This window comes from Doryrhamphus excisus, chromosome 22 (genome assembly GCF_030265055.1).
Source record: "Doryrhamphus excisus isolate RoL2022-K1 chromosome 22, RoL_Dexc_1.0, whole genome shotgun sequence".
In the NCBI taxonomy this organism is placed as follows: domain Eukaryota; kingdom Metazoa; phylum Chordata; class Actinopteri; order Syngnathiformes; family Syngnathidae; genus Doryrhamphus; species Doryrhamphus excisus.
The window spans coordinates 6017159-6034467 of NC_080487.1; the positions used below are offsets into that span (position 1 = coordinate 6017159).

The 17309-nt window shown below is 39.9% G+C and overlaps 1 protein-coding gene across 6 annotated transcripts in view; it reads right to left on the bottom strand.

Moving 5' to 3' along the window:
- LOC131109241 (protein shisa-6) overlaps nt 1-9196 on the bottom strand; it is a 96921-nt gene extending 87725 nt beyond the window's left edge. For all 6 annotated transcript variants that reach the window (XM_058060981.1, XM_058060980.1, XM_058060978.1 and 3 more), the window contains exons 1-3: nt 9112-9196; nt 8036-8870; nt 845-1005 (exon numbers count right to left, since the gene is read on the bottom strand). In XM_058060981.1, coding sequence (XP_057916964.1) covers nt 845-1005; nt 8036-8556 — 682 coding nt within the window. In that variant the 5' untranslated portion in view covers nt 8557-8870; nt 9112-9196. The remainder of the gene's footprint in view (nt 1-844; nt 1006-8035; nt 8871-9111) is intronic.
- Nucleotides 9197-17309: the final 8113 nt, after the last annotated feature.

A 17309-nucleotide genomic window follows, 5' to 3' on the forward strand; every position in this document is an offset into this window, starting at 1 on the left:
TTAGTCTTCAGCTTTTATCTCCAGTGTTTTGTTTTTATCTTTTTAGTCCTATTTTTTGCTCTTGGTCTTCAGCTTTTAACTCCAATGTTATGTTTTTATCTTTTTAGTCCTATTTTTTGCTCTTGGTCTTCAGCTTTTAACTCCAGTGTTTTGTTTTTATCTTGTTAGTCCTATTTTATGCTCTTAGTCTTCAGCTTTTAACTCCAGTGTTATGTTTTTATCTTTTTAGTCCAATTTTATGCTCTTAGTCTTCAGCTTTTAACTCCAGTGTTTCCTCAGGGGGGGTCCTCCACACTGGGGGCTGTTCAAGTCTGCTGAGGGGGTGCCATCCTTGGGTCCCTTCAACCCGGCCGGCTGGGGGTTCCTCCCTTTAATGTGGGGGTCCGCCCGTCTGTCGGAGTCGGGGGGACCCGGGTGCTGGTCCTCCGATGGCACGGCCTGCAGCTCCTCCCAGTGTGGACGGCCCCAAAGGTGGCGTTTCCTTGTTCCTCAGTGTCATGCCATGTCTCCCTACTGTGTGTGATTGTGTGCTTGCGTGTGTGTGTGGGTGTGTGGGTCTAGTATGGAGGGTGGGTTCTTTTGTTTCATTGTTTTTTCCTTTTAACTGTGGAAATTGTTTTAATTCTGTAAAGCACTTTGTGTTGCATTTCTTTGCAGGAAAAGTGTCATACAAATAAAGTTGATTTGATTTGATTTGAAATGAAAGGTATCAAGTATTTGTAATATGTTTATAACTATGGCATCTCATACAAATGTCACATTTGTATTATGATGAATCATTAAAGGTTCATGATAAGAAGCTCAGCTTTAGAGTATTGGAGATAAGAAAAAGGAGAACTCTTACCGTGATTGGATTTGGAAGTGTGAATAGGAGTGTAGTGGTTCTTGGATGAGGTTCTGACCGGTGTGTTGTCTTTGGGCGAGCCGTTCATCGCTGCAAAGTTCTCACAGTCATATTGGGAAATGGGTATCGGCCCTTGTTGCCTCAAGATGTCTGCAAGTGCTCTGAAAATATATAAATCCAAATGTTATTTCACTCTCGGCAATCTTTCTACGTGCAGACTTGAAAATGAAGCACATCTGTTTTTCTGCTTGCAGAATAGCAGCTAATTGTTAAGACAGTGTTGTGCTATTACGGGCAATTCAGGGCTTCTCTGTTTGATGTTTTTTTTTTTTTGAAAGCCCAGGAAGATGATGAATGGGAAACAACATTAAGATGTGTGAGTATCTTGTCTAATTAGGGTGGATTTGAATGTTTTTCAGACCGCACCAGGTGCACATGACACTCTCAAGAGGGAGTGAGGATGAGAGGCAGGGACAACCGCAATGAAAGAAAGTTCAAAAACTGTTTGTTTGTTGTTTTTTTTTCCTGGTATTTACTGTAAAAAGGAAATCAATGTGAAATCAGTGTGCCCAGGAAGGAAATTCCGATGATGCTTAAAAGGACCAAAATACTGTAAATTATCATGTCATCATGCTGTTTGATCACAGCAGAAAGGACATGTACCAGCAAATACAAATAGACGGTGTGGACATTGAAAGCGTGAACGAAAATAAATTTCTGGGGATCACAATAGATGAAAATATGAGCTGGAAACCTCATATTACAAATATACAACGTAAGGTGACCAGAAATATTTCAATATTGAACAAAGCAAAAATCACTCCACACTCTTTATTGCTCTCTGGTTCTACCATATCTTACTTATTGTGTGGAAATATGGGCTAATAACTATAAAAGCAATCTTCACTTGCTAAATGTACTGCAAAAAAGGTCAGTAAGGATAATTCATAATGCCGCCTACAGAGAACATACTAACTCCTTATTTCTAAAATCACAAATACTTCAACTTGCTAATATAGTTCATCTTCAAACAGCTAAAATAATGCATAAGGCTAAAAATAACCAATTAGCTAAAAATGTCATCCAATACTTCTCTACAAGAGAGGAGAAATATGATCTCAGGGAAGAAGTACATTTGAAACACTTCTATGCTAGGACTACGTTAAAAAGCCATAGCATTTCAGTATGTGGAATCAAACTATGGAATGGATTGAGTAAGGACCTCAAACAATGCACAACGATGAGCCAATTCAAGAAACAATACAAGCAGTTGATGTTTGCTAAATACAAGGATGAAGAGTCTTGAACCAGTCATGATGTGCTATATATATCAATACATTGACACTTACTATGGTACCCATTATGTCATTGGATGCTCATATCACCTCTTACTTCGGTACGAGGTACATTATTAAAAAAAAAAAAAAAGCCTTAAAGTGTATTATGGAAAGCAGGAAGTGAACAAATGTAACAGTTACTGATTGTAAAAGTACCAGATGGAGGGGTAGGATTTAATAAGCTTTGCTTCTTCCTACTCCTTTTGGACATGTGGAACTGTGAACTGATTATGGGATGCACTCAATTGTAATCTGATGCATGTTCTAATGAAATAAAACTATTACTATTACCATTATGATTATACCTGTTACTACATGCTTACAGCATGTATACGAAACATGGAGGTGTTTTAATTGCAATCTTTATAGGCGGCATAGGTGTGTTTTTAAATCTTTAGGATACACAGAAAAGAGAAAAACGTGTGTTCATGTCTCCCATAAAGATTTTCAGTGTGGGGGGGGGCTCCTAGCACACCTGCTTATAATTACCCCCTTGACTACTTAAGCTACATGCTCAGACCAGATCGTCCCTCATGCAACCCTCGTGTATGAACTCTCACTACCCTGCTTTCTGGCACATTGTCCTGTGTTGCGAGTACCTGCCCCTAGGAAGTCTCCACGGTGATTTTCTGTTCTTACTTTGTCCTGCCCTGCCCGCTAACCTTTTGTTAGCTGTGCTTTTCTTTGCACTAGTGCTTTAGTCACGTTTTGTCTGTCTGTATTCCACAACGGTGTTTTTGATTGTTGTGTTTTTTTCCTCTCTGTGTTAGTTGATGATGTTATTTTTTTTTGTGAGGACAGCCTTTATTATAAAAAATATTTTTTGTGTTTCATCTCGTGTCTGCCTTTTTGGGTTCCAGACCGGCTCACACCTAGTTCTTGACATGATAGGCAAAACTCCTCCCAAAAAGTGAAGTTTTCCTTTGACATGCAAACAGCGGTGCTAAACCATGGTCAGACTCCCACTAAAACATACTCGAACCAAATCATTTTTATGTAAGAAATCATGTAAATCCAATGAAAATTTTTTTTTAATAGTTTCCAATTATAGTTTTACATGCATAAAAGAATATAAGATGCATATAGATGATACATGAAACGGAAACTAAACTTTAATGTCTCTTTTACCTTGACTGCAGACGTGATTGTTGACAAAAACGGTGATGTGGAAGCAAGAAATTCTTTATTAACGTGCCCAGCATAACTGTATTCGTTAGCAAAGAACTACAGAGTCAGCTACGGATGACATCTTCTGCTTGCTCTCAATAAAAATGGTCACATCTTTTCCCTCTACTATTCCTTATCATCCGTGCTTTGTTTCTCACATAACGCTTTGCCCTGTCGCCGTACCTTTAAGAGCCTCTCGCCACATTCCTGTCCAAATCTAAATCATGGAATTGAACAACTGATCTCACCACACAATTGACAAAATCTTCTCAAAGACAAGCTTCAAGTTCACTGCCAATTACGTGACGGACAGTTGGGGGAAATGGAGCGTCCTGTGCCTGCCGATTCAAAAATATCTACCTATTCAGAACCAAAAAACAGGTCTGTTGCTGATTGGGCTTAGGCGCTGCCCCAAACATGGAGATGTACCCAATGTGCCCATCAGCTGCCCGTCATGATTGAGAAACCAAGATGGACAAACAGAGTAGCCGACAACTTAAACAATCAAATTTGCATTTTGACCAGCATTTGGTCATTGCCAGGATGGAATCTCCAGGACATCGCTTGGTGAGACGCTCACCTCTCTTCACAGACGCCTGTTAATTGTTGGCTCTGTCTGTGGTCCGTTCACAGTCGTCTCCGTGGAAATTGCTGTATTACCACAACGACATCCTGCGGACTGAGGCATCAAGATTGTGCGCTAGATGGGGTGACTTCCCCAGGCCTCCACAGGACTCTCACACACATTTACCACATCTACCCCCTCCACCATAATCGCAATGGGCCGCTTAATACCATTTTGATAAAAATACATTAAGAACACAGAATTTAATTGAATTGTAATATCTGACAGCCAATAAAAACATTACAATTGGCTTTTCAATGAGCTTCAATGGCAAAATGGGCATTCAGTAATGAGGTGGCTTTGTGCGTTGAGGTAGTCACATGACTATCATATGACATTTTGAGACTTCATGAGTTCACGTCAAGCACAAAGCTGTAGTGAGCACATTTTAGGACATTTAAAGTCCGCTGTGATCCAATGTTCATTGTTGCATACTCTACATGTCACGTGACCTTGGTACAACCTCAACATTAACACTATGCATTATTTACAGTCTTAAGATTGCTCGAGTCTTGAATAATGCATTAAAACACGTCAATCTTAAGGAAATAATGTGTGTCAGCATTTGTTTCCAGATGTGCTTATAGTCTGCAACCCACTCATGGACGATAACTCTCCCGGGACGACACTAAGAGCATCAAATGTGGTCGCTACGTAACCCACTTATACAACCAACAGTGTTTAAACACACACAATATGTAATGGTAATGGTAATGGTAATGGTAATGGTAATGGTAATGGTAATGGTAATGGTAATGGTAATGGTAATGGTAATGGTAATGGTAATGGTAATGGTTTAATTTCATTTGAACATGCATCAGATTACAATTGAGTGCATCCCATAATCAGTTCACAGTTCCACATGTCCAAAAGGAGTAGGAAGAAGCAAAGCTTATTAAATCCTACCCCTCCATCTGGTACTTTTACAATCAGTAACTGTTACATTTGTTCACTTCCTGCTTTCCTAATATAGTTGAAGTTTTTTTTCATGTTTTTATTATTATTTTTTTTATTCTTTTAATTTTTATTTTTTAGCATGTACCAAAGTACAAGGTGGTATGACCATACAATCAGTAACTGTTACATTTGTTCACTTCCTGCTTTCCATAATACAGTTTAAGGGTTTTTTTGTTGTTTTTTTTTAATAATGTACCTCGTACCGAAGTAGGAGGTGATATGATCATCCAATGACATAATGGGTACCATAGTAAGTGTCAATATAGTGATACATATAGCACATCATGACTGGTTCAAGACTCTTCATCCTTGTATTTAGCAAACATCAACTGCTTGTATTGTTTCTTGAATTGGCTCATCGTTGTGCATTGTTTGAGGTCCTTACTCAATCCATTCCATAGTTTGATTCCACATACTGAAATGCTATGGCTTTTTAACGTAGTCCTAGCATAGAAGTGTTTCAAATGTACTTCTTCCCTGAGATCATATTTCTCCTCTCTTGTAGAGAAGTATTGGATGACATTGTTTAGCTAATTGGTTATTTTTTTAGCCTTGTGCATTATTTTAGCTGTTTGAAGATGAACTATATCAGCAAGTTGAAGTATTTGTGATTTTAGAAATAAGGAGTTAGTATGTTCTCTGTAGGCGGCATTATGAATTATCCTTACTGACCTTTTTTGCAGTACATTTAGCAAGTGAAGATTGCTTTTATAGTTATTAGCCCATATTTCCACACAATAAGTAAGATATGGTAGAACCAGAGAGCAATAAAGAGTGTGGAGTGATTTCTGATTGAGAACAAATTTTGCTTTGTTCAATACTGAAATATTTCTGTCCATCTTATATTTTCATCGATTGTGATCACCAGAAATTTCACCCTTTCAATGTCCACACCGTCTATTTGTATTTCCTGGTACGTGTCCTTTCTGCTGTAACCAAACATGGACATATGAGGGCTAGGCCATCATTACATTTCTTGCTTTTCCTGTCACGTACTAGCCCCTCTAAATAAATACAAACTGAAATTATTTACAATAAAATATACAGTGGAACCTTGGTTTCTTCCAGAAGGTCTGACTCTAACCAAACCAAAATTGAATACATTTTCCCCATACGATATAATGTAAATCCAATTAATCTGTTCCAGATAGCCAAAAAGGTTAACACCAGGGGTGTCATGAGACACGCAACTCATGAGATGAGATGATGCATGAGATTGGATTCACAAGAAAGAGACAAGATTGTGTCCCCTTGCCACATCATGTCTTTGGGAACAATCACGTCTTCAATTCATTTATGTCCATTTTTCCCGTTCATTCCTCCTTTATATGCTTTTAGAATTGATGTATGCATGTAAAGCGGAGGTGTGAATGTGTTTTGTCATCGACAGACAACGATGCTGACTTGCAGTTCCGGATGCCATTTTGTAACACGGCAAGCTAGCTTCTAGGTTGATTTGTGATAAAGTACATTAAAAATACAGAGGAACTCAATGTATTAACACGATAAGACATGGCGGCATTTGGCATGCTAATAGGAGAATGTCCGTATACGTTACACTGCAATAGTATGCTGCGTCTTAACAACTACATGTTTGCACATTTATGCACTCATTGATGTCTGATCCGCTTACCTTTGTCTGTTTATGTAAGTACAATATTTTATCCGGATTTCTGGGAAAAACTCTGAACTGCAGTATAAGCCAAATGCACACACACACACCTTCAAGAAAGGTTTGCATAATGAGCTTCTTTTCACTCTGCAATTATTTCTGGCATCTTTCAGAAGGGAACATCTGATAGTAGAATCTGATGTGAAAGGTCCGCGTCATTCGGTTTTTGGATCAAACGTTCCATTTCTACACTAATTTCATCACCCTGGCCACAAAACCACAGCAAACCACTTTGATATGAACTTATCAAATATGTTTAATTAGAACAGCGTCGTCCAAAGTGCGGCGTGAGGGTCATTTGCAGCCCACAGCTAATTTGACGTAATAATGTATAAATAGTTCTTTGGAGTTTCATAAGCACAAAATGCTGTTGTCTTTAAAAGTAATTATGCTTATTCTCAATTTGAATTGACACTGCTGAATATAGTCTTAGACAATCTGGGCCGGTTTGGAAGTCAGCACCCTTCTCTCTGCTCTCCATGTACTTAGACTACTCGTCTAAAGTCTCAGTTTCCCTCCTTTTTCTTTTCAGTCAATGCCAGACTTCCTAGTTCTCATTTGGAGGGTCAACTTTCTCTCTACTCCAGCTCGTTGGAGAATCTTTTCCCTGGTCACTTTGCATCCGGCATTGCATCACAGAGCGTTTTCAAATATTCCCACTTGCTTTTGCAGCAGAGCAACCATAATAAGGCTCAATATGATGCACCATAACAAATGCAATAAACATATTATTATGACCCCATAAGAAGCAATTGATGTTAAAGGCTTTTCAGTTTTTTGTGATGGAAATTAATGTCATATATGTTTTTTTTGTGCATTAAATGTACTTTGAATTGTAGCAAAACAAACCGAAACATTCATTCATTCATTTTCTACCGCTTTTTCCTCACAAGGGTTGCAGGGGTGCTGGAGCCTATCCCAGCTGTCTTGGGGCGAGAGGCGGGGTACACCCTGGACTGGTGGCCAGCCAATCACAGGGCACATATAGACAAACAACCATTCACACTCACATTCATACCTATGGACAATTTGGAGTGGCCAATTAACTTAGCATGTTTTTTTTTTTTTGGAATGTGGGAGGAAACCGGAGTACCCGGAGAAAAACGGGGAGAACATGCAAACTCCACACAGAGATGGCCGAGGGTGGAATTGAACCCAGGTCTCCTAGCTGTGAGGTCTGCGCGGTCTAACCACTAGACCGCCGTGCCGGCCATCTTTGAAACAGTGACATTTATTTATTGTTTTAACTGCAATTGTGCATATTTTTCTATGAATTTATTGAGGAAATATGGGAAGAACAATTGGATTTGAATTTTTTTGACACTCTATTAAAGTGTGAGAATTGTTAAATTGATTTAAAATGCCATTTTGGGGAAGCAATATCCTGGGATAGTCAGATATTTCCTTTGGGATTGAATGAGTTCATCACTTACCTGTGTATGTTCATTTCTTGTGGAGGTTCTGTTGCTTTGTCGTAGGCAACTTTGGCCAACACTCCCATAACGATGATGAAGGCGATGATCCCACAAGTGATGTAGACGGCTGTGTTGGTCTGGTCCACGTACGTCTCCTCGGTGGGGATCGGGGACGGGGCGGCTGTCTGCACCCACACGGGCGTTTGGTAGTTCTTACACGCTTTTTGATCCAGTCTGTCCTTTTTGTACTCGCAGCAGAAGCGCAGGTAACAAGTCCCGCAGCAGTAGCGGTGATCCGTGTTGTTGCATTCGAACATTTTGTCATACTGGCCGCTTACGTCGTAGTAACCAAGGCAGGTGTCGTGGTTACTGACGGGCACAGGCGCAGGGGTCTTTGGCTGCAGTGCCACAGTGGGCGCCGCTGTGACTTTAGGAGCCTTTCTGTGCGTCTGTTTGGCTTTTTTACCACCCGTAGCCGCGCTCGATACGCTCAGTGGGTCCAGATAGACGAGCAGTAACAGAAGATGTCTTATCCCCATGGTGGACGCTACGAGTCACGGGTTAGCGCTGTTGTCGACTCTGATGAAGCTTCTTTAGAGGGTTCAGTCTTGAAGAAGTTTCTCCATTGAGTCTTCTCCTCCTCGCTTGGTCCTGGGTGCTGCCTTCATTGCTCAGTGGGAGTCTGTGTCCGCTGTCATTGCTCATGTACGCTGCAGCGGTTGGCGTGGAGTGGAAGGGACAACCGCATATCCAGAGCGGGAGTTGACAAGATGGAAGTCCCGGCTGATGGAGCTTTTTCCGGAGCTTGGCGCTGTCCAAGGTACCGACGAAGGGAGCTCAAGTCAAAGTTTGACTGAAAACAACATAAGCAGAGCTTGTTTGGTTTTTAATCGATGTCACGCATGAATCCATACATACATTCTAAACACATTTGTTGTTGGGTTGTTGATGTTTTTGGGGTGGAATGAGGTGTCAATCAAACACAATGACTTTTCACGTCATATAATTAATTGTCAATATTGTTTAAATAATATCATATAAATTTAGAAAATGTACACAATACAGATGATGGAAATGTAGACAAGCCAGCCTACCTGTGCTAAAAGCCCCGCCTGGGGGGTCCTTCCCAGTCTGGTTCTTCTCTGTAAAGCGGACGAGCAGCGTTGTGAGGCAGAATCCTCTTTCTCTCCACTTCTTCCCTCTTCCTCCCTCCCCCCCATTCTCTTACATCACGTAGTTGCTGGCGTCAGAACTCAAGTCAAGTATTGGCAAATTGCACACAACCACCTCCTTGTGCAACACCGCCCCAGCATCCCTCCTATGTTATTTGCATTGGTACTTGGCATGCAATGGACATTTTTCATTTATGCACGTCATTGTTTATGTACAAACGATCCCAAACCAGAAACATAAACTTACACAAATGCAATGGAAAATGCTGCAATCACATAACAAAAACAAGTGCAAAAGACACACAACCCCAAACAACACAACAGAAATACTGGTAGTTCTGAACTAAACGGAAGTTAGCCAGGAGATATGTATCTTTAAGGATACAGCTACATTGCAGTTGGAACATTGCGTCCTCAGTGATGCTGTGTTGTGGTTGAATATGCTCTACTAATCGTAAAAATACATTAACATTTAACCAAATTATACATATTATTGGCCTAAATTAAACATTGTCAAGAATTAAAACGGCTAATTGACTGAAACAAGTGTAAAAGACACACAACTCCAAACAACACATGACAGAAATACTGGCAGTTCTGAACTAAACGGAAGTTAGCCAGGTTGCTAGGGGCGCTACATCTGAGAGATATGTATCTTTAAGGATACAGCTACATTGCAGTTGGAACATTGCGTCCTCAGTGATGCTGTTTTGTGGTTTGATTATGCTCTACTAATAGTAAAAATACATTAATATTTAACCAAATTATACATATTCTTGGCCTAAATTAAATATAGTGAAAAATTAAAACGGCTAATTGACTGAAAATACAAACACAAAGCACTAATAAGAATATTAAGTGTAATACGGTATCTCTGCACCTTTAAAAGGCGGAGCCTGAGAAGTGACGTGTGATGTTCACTTGTTAGCCGAGTGGCAGCAGGCTAGCAGTAGTGTAGTAGGCTCCGGAAAATAGCAGCAATCCCAAAATGGGTAACCCAGGCTCCAGGGGGATCTGGAAGACCAGCAGCAGGTTCAGGCCGGCCACACCAGAGTCAGGAGGGGAAAGGCAATGCCCAAGACGGCCGTCCCATGTCAGAACAGATGGGAACAAGTGGGTGGCATTCACAAATTCCACTTTTTAGTGAATAAAGTAATAAAACCCATTACAAAATAACTAAAATCAGACAAACATTGGAGACAAAAAGAATATGCTGCCATATTGGTTATTCCTAGCCACTCTATATTACTATTTCAACTTCATTCATTCATTCATTCATTTTCTACTGCTTATCCTCACGAGGGTCGTGGGAGCCTATCCCAGCTGTCTTCCGGCAAGAGGCGGGGTACACCCTGGTTGCCAGCCAATCACAGGGCAGTATTTCACCTTGTCGTTTGAAAATATCTTTATCTATCTATCGATGCCTGCACCGTATAGCGCCAGGCAAAACAATGCAATATTCTTCCACTAGATGGCAGAAGGTACATAATTAACCCGTGTATCCACCTGTTTGCATTCATCTACATCCTTAATCTGTATACTGTATTTATTGATACATTATACAATGTCCGCTGTTTTATTGATTTATTACTTTTATGATTTATTATAATATATTTATTATTATTTATTATTATTTTACTAATGTTCTTTTGAATACTTTTTTTCTTTTTAATCTTTATTTGTTTTCCTCGTCTGTCTATATGTGCCCTGTGATTGGCTGGCGACCAGTCCAGGGTGTACCCCGCCTCTCGCCCGAAGACAGCTGGGATAGGCTCCAGCACCCCCGCGACCCTCGTGAGGAAAAGCGGTAGAAAATGAATGAATGAATGAATGAATGAATGTTTTCCTCGTCCATCACTGCACGAGTTAGCCACAGTATCGATTCTTACACAGAAAGTGTAGTCTTTTCTCTCCCTCTCACTAAAGGATGACATTTAAACACATTAAGTCAACAAGCTTAATGACAAAATGTAAATATTATCGAATTGAATGTCAACATGATGTGAATGAATTATCAGTAATTAGGATTAGGATAAGTAGGATTAATAAACTGCTTCTCGCTACTTCTCTTCAAACATGTTAAATTGTACAGATGTAAGTTAACGACGACGTAATAGAGCTCAAATGAAGACGAGAATTGTGGAACTCATAAAATGGTTCATTTATTACCAAAGGGAATGTCACACAAAATATGGACATTTTGGGGAATGTGTCAATAGATATTGATTGTCCCGAATGAGTGAAACATTTTCATGTTGGCCCCCAATGAGAATAATTAATAATAATGATAAAGTGTGAATATGTTATGTGTTATGTTCAATTGATTAAAAATGTATCATGATTAATCACATTTTAATCCATACTTAATCAATTACAAAGTTCATTCTTTCATTCATTTTCTACCGCTTTTTCCTCACGAGGGTCACAGGGGTGCTGGAGCCTATCCCGGCTGTCTTGGGGCAAGAGGCGGGGTACACCCTGGACTGGTCGCCAGCCAATCACAGGGCACACATAGACAAACAACCATTCACACTCACATTCATACCTATGGACAATTTGGAGTCGCCAATTAACCTAGCATGTTTTTGGAACATGCTTATATATAGAAATAGATAGTGTAAGTGTATTGTTTAAGTGTATTGTAGTGTATATGTGAGAAACATAGTATGCATGTCCGAAATAAATTAAGAAAGAAAAAAAATTTGACCTTGAAGATTTGGCTTGTGGAACATGTCATAAAAGAACTCCTCGAGGGAATTTTGCATGTGAGAAAGTAAGAAGCAGACAAAGAAATCCAACATGTCATACCTTGGCAGATGTAATGGCACACCTTGACTGGCTGGGAGGATCACAGCAGTAGTCAGTGTTTCTCCTGCAGCAATCAACACTTTGAGTAGGCAAACACTCTCGGGGTGTCTTGCTGTCAGCAGTCACCTGACGGGTGTGGAAGATGCAGGTTGAGACCTTCAGTTGTGGTTAGCCACCATGTGAGAGCGGGCAATGTGATGGGAATGTATTTCCACAAGAAGGATGGAATTACGTCACAAAATCTCACAAGACTAAAACATGACAATGTTTCATGACAAACAGAGTTAAAAGTGTATTTTGTTCAAATAGTCATATGCAGACTCGTAGGTTGAGGCTTTAATGCAGTCACAGTCAGACAAAAGGATTATGCAGGGACGTGACTCCAGTGCCCTTCCGAAACCACAAACATGGTTTACTGCTTGGAGCAGTTTGCCCACTCTAAACATGACATAACCCCCCGCATGGCTCATGGCCCTCTTACATTGTTTCATACGTTGTGTGTTTGTGCTGTTTTCTAGGAAATGAGTGTCTGTCTAAAGTCTAAAAAAAAAAAATCATCAAAAGAGAATCACATAATTACACGTAAATATTTGATAATAAGTAATTTGTTAATTACAAAAACAACATAACAGTTTAAATATGGGCATGAGTACATTTCAGTCACTTCACAAATATAATTTGTTCAGATCAAAATTATAAAAAAAAAAAAAAACATTGACTTAAAAAAAAAGTAAACTCCATGTTTTTCATTCATTCATTTTCTACCGCTTTTCCTCACAAGGGTCGCAGGGGTGCTGGAGCCTATCCCAAGTATCTTCGGGTGAGAGGCGGCGTACATCCTGGACTGGTGGCCAGCCAATCACAGGGCACATATAGACAAACAACCATTCACACTCACATTCATACCTATGGACAATTTGGAGTGGCCAATTAACCTAGCATGTTTTTGGAATGTGGGAGAAAACCCACGCATGCACAGGGAGAACATGCAAACAGAGATGGCCGAGGGTGGAATTGAATCCTAGTCTTCTAGCTGTGAGATCTGTGCGATAACCACTCGACCACCGTGCAGCCCCTCCATGTTTTTCATTATTTCAAATTCATGTTCCGATCGAACTCACTGGAACACAAAACCACCCCAGCAAAAGTTTTGCCAGAGATCTCCATGTTGTCACAGCAGCTGCTCGAATACAGTGCCCGAATACAGTGCACATTGCTGGGCTATGCAGGGTGACTCCTCCCGCTCTATAGTCCGGTTCTCCTGACCGGCTGCTTGGAGAATGTGTCTGAATATAATGCACTTTGTTGGGCCACACCAGTGGTGCCCTCCACTTTATACTCTGGTACTCCTGATAGTAGTAATGTGGTAGTAGTAATGTCATCACGTATGGTTGGGCAAATCCAACTTGGTTTGAGTCCTTCTTACCTCCAAATGTGGACAAACTATGATTAAATCTAAATTTAATTGGTTATGGTAATGGTAATGGTAATGGTTTTATTTGAACATGCATCAGATTACAATTGTACAAATTACAATTACAAATTGTTACATTTGTTCACTTCCTGCTTTCCATAATACAGTTTTTTGTTTTTGTTAGTTTTTTGTTTTTTTTTTAATAATGCACCTTGTACCGAAGTACAAGGTGATATGACCATACAATGACATAATGGGTACCATACTAACTGTCAATATATATATATATATATATATATATATATCTATATATATCTATATATATATATATATATATATATATATATATATATATATATATATATATATATATATATATATATATATATATGTGTACATATTTTACCCTGCAGAGAAAATACTATAGTATTGAAGAAAGATACTTCTCATTGGAAAAGAGATTTCAACCCCCCCCCCCCCCCCCCCCCCCCCGACAGGAACAGGAGGTGGAAGATGGCTTGCTTAAGCATTTTCTTTTTTTGTGGCATGACTGGCAGCCATATTGGACCCCAGTTCAAAGTCAGAGTTTGTCTTCTAAGACTCACCTGAATGCTTTATACACCTTCAGCACATCAGGCTAAAGTCTGAACTTCATTTGTCCTTCAAGAGATTAAATTGAAAGGCTTTCTGATCTGAAGCTACTCAGTCCCTCAACCTCCATTTAAATAAATTCCAAAGTCACTATTGGTTTTCATGCTGAGCAGAAAAAGAGAGCGTGATGATTTTTGTGTCTGATTCTGAAACCAAAAACGCTGATTGGAAAGCTGAGAAGCAGTTGCTTGGTAACCGTGTCACCATGTTTTATGACGCTATTCGCACTGCTTGTAATAAAAAATGTCAACTACTCACTACAGAACTATTTTCCGGAATTCCACCATCAGATATGTGCTTGTGGGACGTAGGGCTCACAGCAGGGAAAACATTCTGTAAAAGCGTATATGCTGAAGAGAAAATACAGACAATATAGAGACATCGCTTCTCCACGGCAATTTATGAATGAAGTTACAACTATAGACAAGAAAGTATTTTTTTCAAATTAATGGACAGCATCAGAATTTCGTTCATCAATGTTTTAGATGCATTCCTGTTCCTGCAATCAATAGTTATGGAATAATTTAAATTGACAGAAATTGGTTGTACATTGGTACATTGTACATTAACCAATGGAAAGCCGAGTCCATGCATGTCAGCAACACTAAATATATGTGTATGTCAATCAATTGATTGAATCAATGATTGATTGATTGATATATGCGTATGTGTATATACTATATTCATTCATTCATTCATTTTCTACCGCTTATCCTCACAAGGGTGTGGGGTGCTGGAGCCTATCCCAGCTGTCTTCGGGCGAGAGGCGGGGTACAGCCTGGACTGGTGGCCAGCCAATCACAGGGCATATATAGACAAACAACCATTCACACTCACCTGGTTCTCTAGCGGTGGGAGCTTGACCTGGCTGCGCGGGGGGGTGGTGGGCGGGGGCGTTTCCTGGGTGGTAGGTGGCAGTCCCTCTCCTTTTGTACACTCTCAGTGACAATTACACATTCACACATATGTGCACATTTATATGAATATGGCTGCACGGTGGTCAAGTGGTTAGCGCGCAGACCTCACAGCTAGGAGACCAGGGTTCAATTCCACCCTCGGCCATCTCTGTGTGGAGTTTGCATGTTCTCCCCGTGCATGCGTGGGTTTTCTCCGGGTACTCCGTTTTCCTCCCACATTCCAAAAACATGCTAGGTTAATTGGCGACTCCAAATTGTCCATAGGTATGAATGTGAGTGTGAATGGTTGTTTGTCTATATGTGCCCTGTGATTGGCTGGCGACCCTTGTGAGGATAAGCGGTAGAAAATGAATGAATGAATATATGAACACCAACAGAAGTACACACCTCCATATACACACTCACAGCACATGGGTGCTTCTCTACACAATCTACCATCTTATCCCTGATGTTTTTATGCTATTGGTATGCTATTATTACAGTAATAATGATGTCAAGCAGTAAGATTTTAATTACTGCAACTGTATGGCTGTAATTGTGTTTACTATCACGGTTCATGTCTTCATTGTTACTATTGCCACTGGTAAGTTGGACTGTTTCATTTCAGTGATATCATCTCCATTGTGACCCTTAGCCATCATTGACATTTAACTGATGCAGTCCTGTTTGTCACTGTTGTTGTTATGGGAATTGTTGTTGCTTCTGTTTGTCTCTCTCTCTACTGCCCCCCCCTTGAGTTTTTTTTCTGTTTCCCTTCTTGCTCTGGTCCAGTTGCTCCAAATTCGCATAACATGTAACGCCAAATAAAGTTTCATAGTACTGGGAAGGTGTAGTAGGTTAAGTGTAGGTGAGACCAATCACAGCATGGGGCCGTGGGTGCAATAAATTAAAACAGACCTTTTTGGTGGGAAGCGCAAATCCAAGAAAATACATCTGGAATAAGTGCAGATTTTGGAAGATTTCTGAAGAAGTTTTCTGTGTTGGTTATTGTGTGTAGCTGCTCTATATGAGACCCCAACACAATACAAAAGGTGGGAAAATTATTAATAATAAGTATAAAGAATTATTAAATATATACAAAACAGTCCCGTGTGAAATGCCAAAATATTTTTCTCTTGCTGGGGTCTTGGGGGAGGGCAGAGAGCTTATCTGGCTTACAGGCATGCCCATATAATGAAGTCCACTCCTCTGTGACATCACAAAGGGGCAGTTTTACAATGCCAACCTCATTATCTGAAACTTTGGCATGATTTAACACCAGAATACAACATTCTAACTACACTTAAAGGTCAGAAAAGTGGGAAAACGTCCCCTTTAAAAAGTGCGGTTGTCCTTTAAATTGCTGTGGAAAACTTGGTGTGACATATACGTATATGCCACAATAGCAAAATGATAATAATATACGAATGGTGGGAGAACTTTTTGAACTCTGCATTCATGGCAGACTCCATACAGTGCAAGTTAAAGGGGACCCATTACGCTCATTACGTCAGAAAAGCGGAAAAAGGCCTTTAAGTATTGTAATGCAAGCTAATATCTCATCACTAATCATGACTAAAATCATAATTGCTGACACCCTTCAATATTTTCTGACTAAAGTTAACCATAAATAAGCACTCATAACAATCAGTTATTAACTTTTTTTTTTAAGTCATGGAGCAATGTTGAAATGCAACGTGGTGAGGGACAAAAAAAGGGACAAAACAAACATTACAAATGTCTGTTATTGTTTCCACTCAGTCTGTGGTACACCCCCTACCCCCATCATTTTACTTTTAAGTGCAAATGGCCCAAGCTTCTCTGGGAAGGTAAGGACACGATCCTGTTTTGTACACTGAGTGCTGCACAGCAAATGTAGCTATTTTTTGCCACTGTGATCAAAATAACAGCACAAAAATTGTACTGACAGGGACATACATGCTGCGTTAGTGGTTCCTGAAGACTGCAATTGAAAAGTACTGTCTACAGTCATGGAAACAATTGAGGACACCATGGTGTAACTCTTCTAATTGGGTGAAAATTTGAAAAAAAATTTTTGAAAAAAAAAAAAAAACAGCATTGCCTGTGCTGTTTTTTTTCTGACAACCAATCTCGCAACCACCTATTTGGATCCCCTTAACCACCCTGGGTGTGGCATATTCTTCCCATAAAAAGTACTGGTAATGGTAATGGTAATGGTAATGGTAATGGTTTTATTTCATTTGAACATGCATCAGATTACAATTGAGTGCATCCCATAATCAGTTCACAGTTCCACATGTCCAAAAGGAGTAGGAAGAAGCAAAGCCTATTAAATCCGACCCCTCCATCTGGTACTTTTACAATCAGTA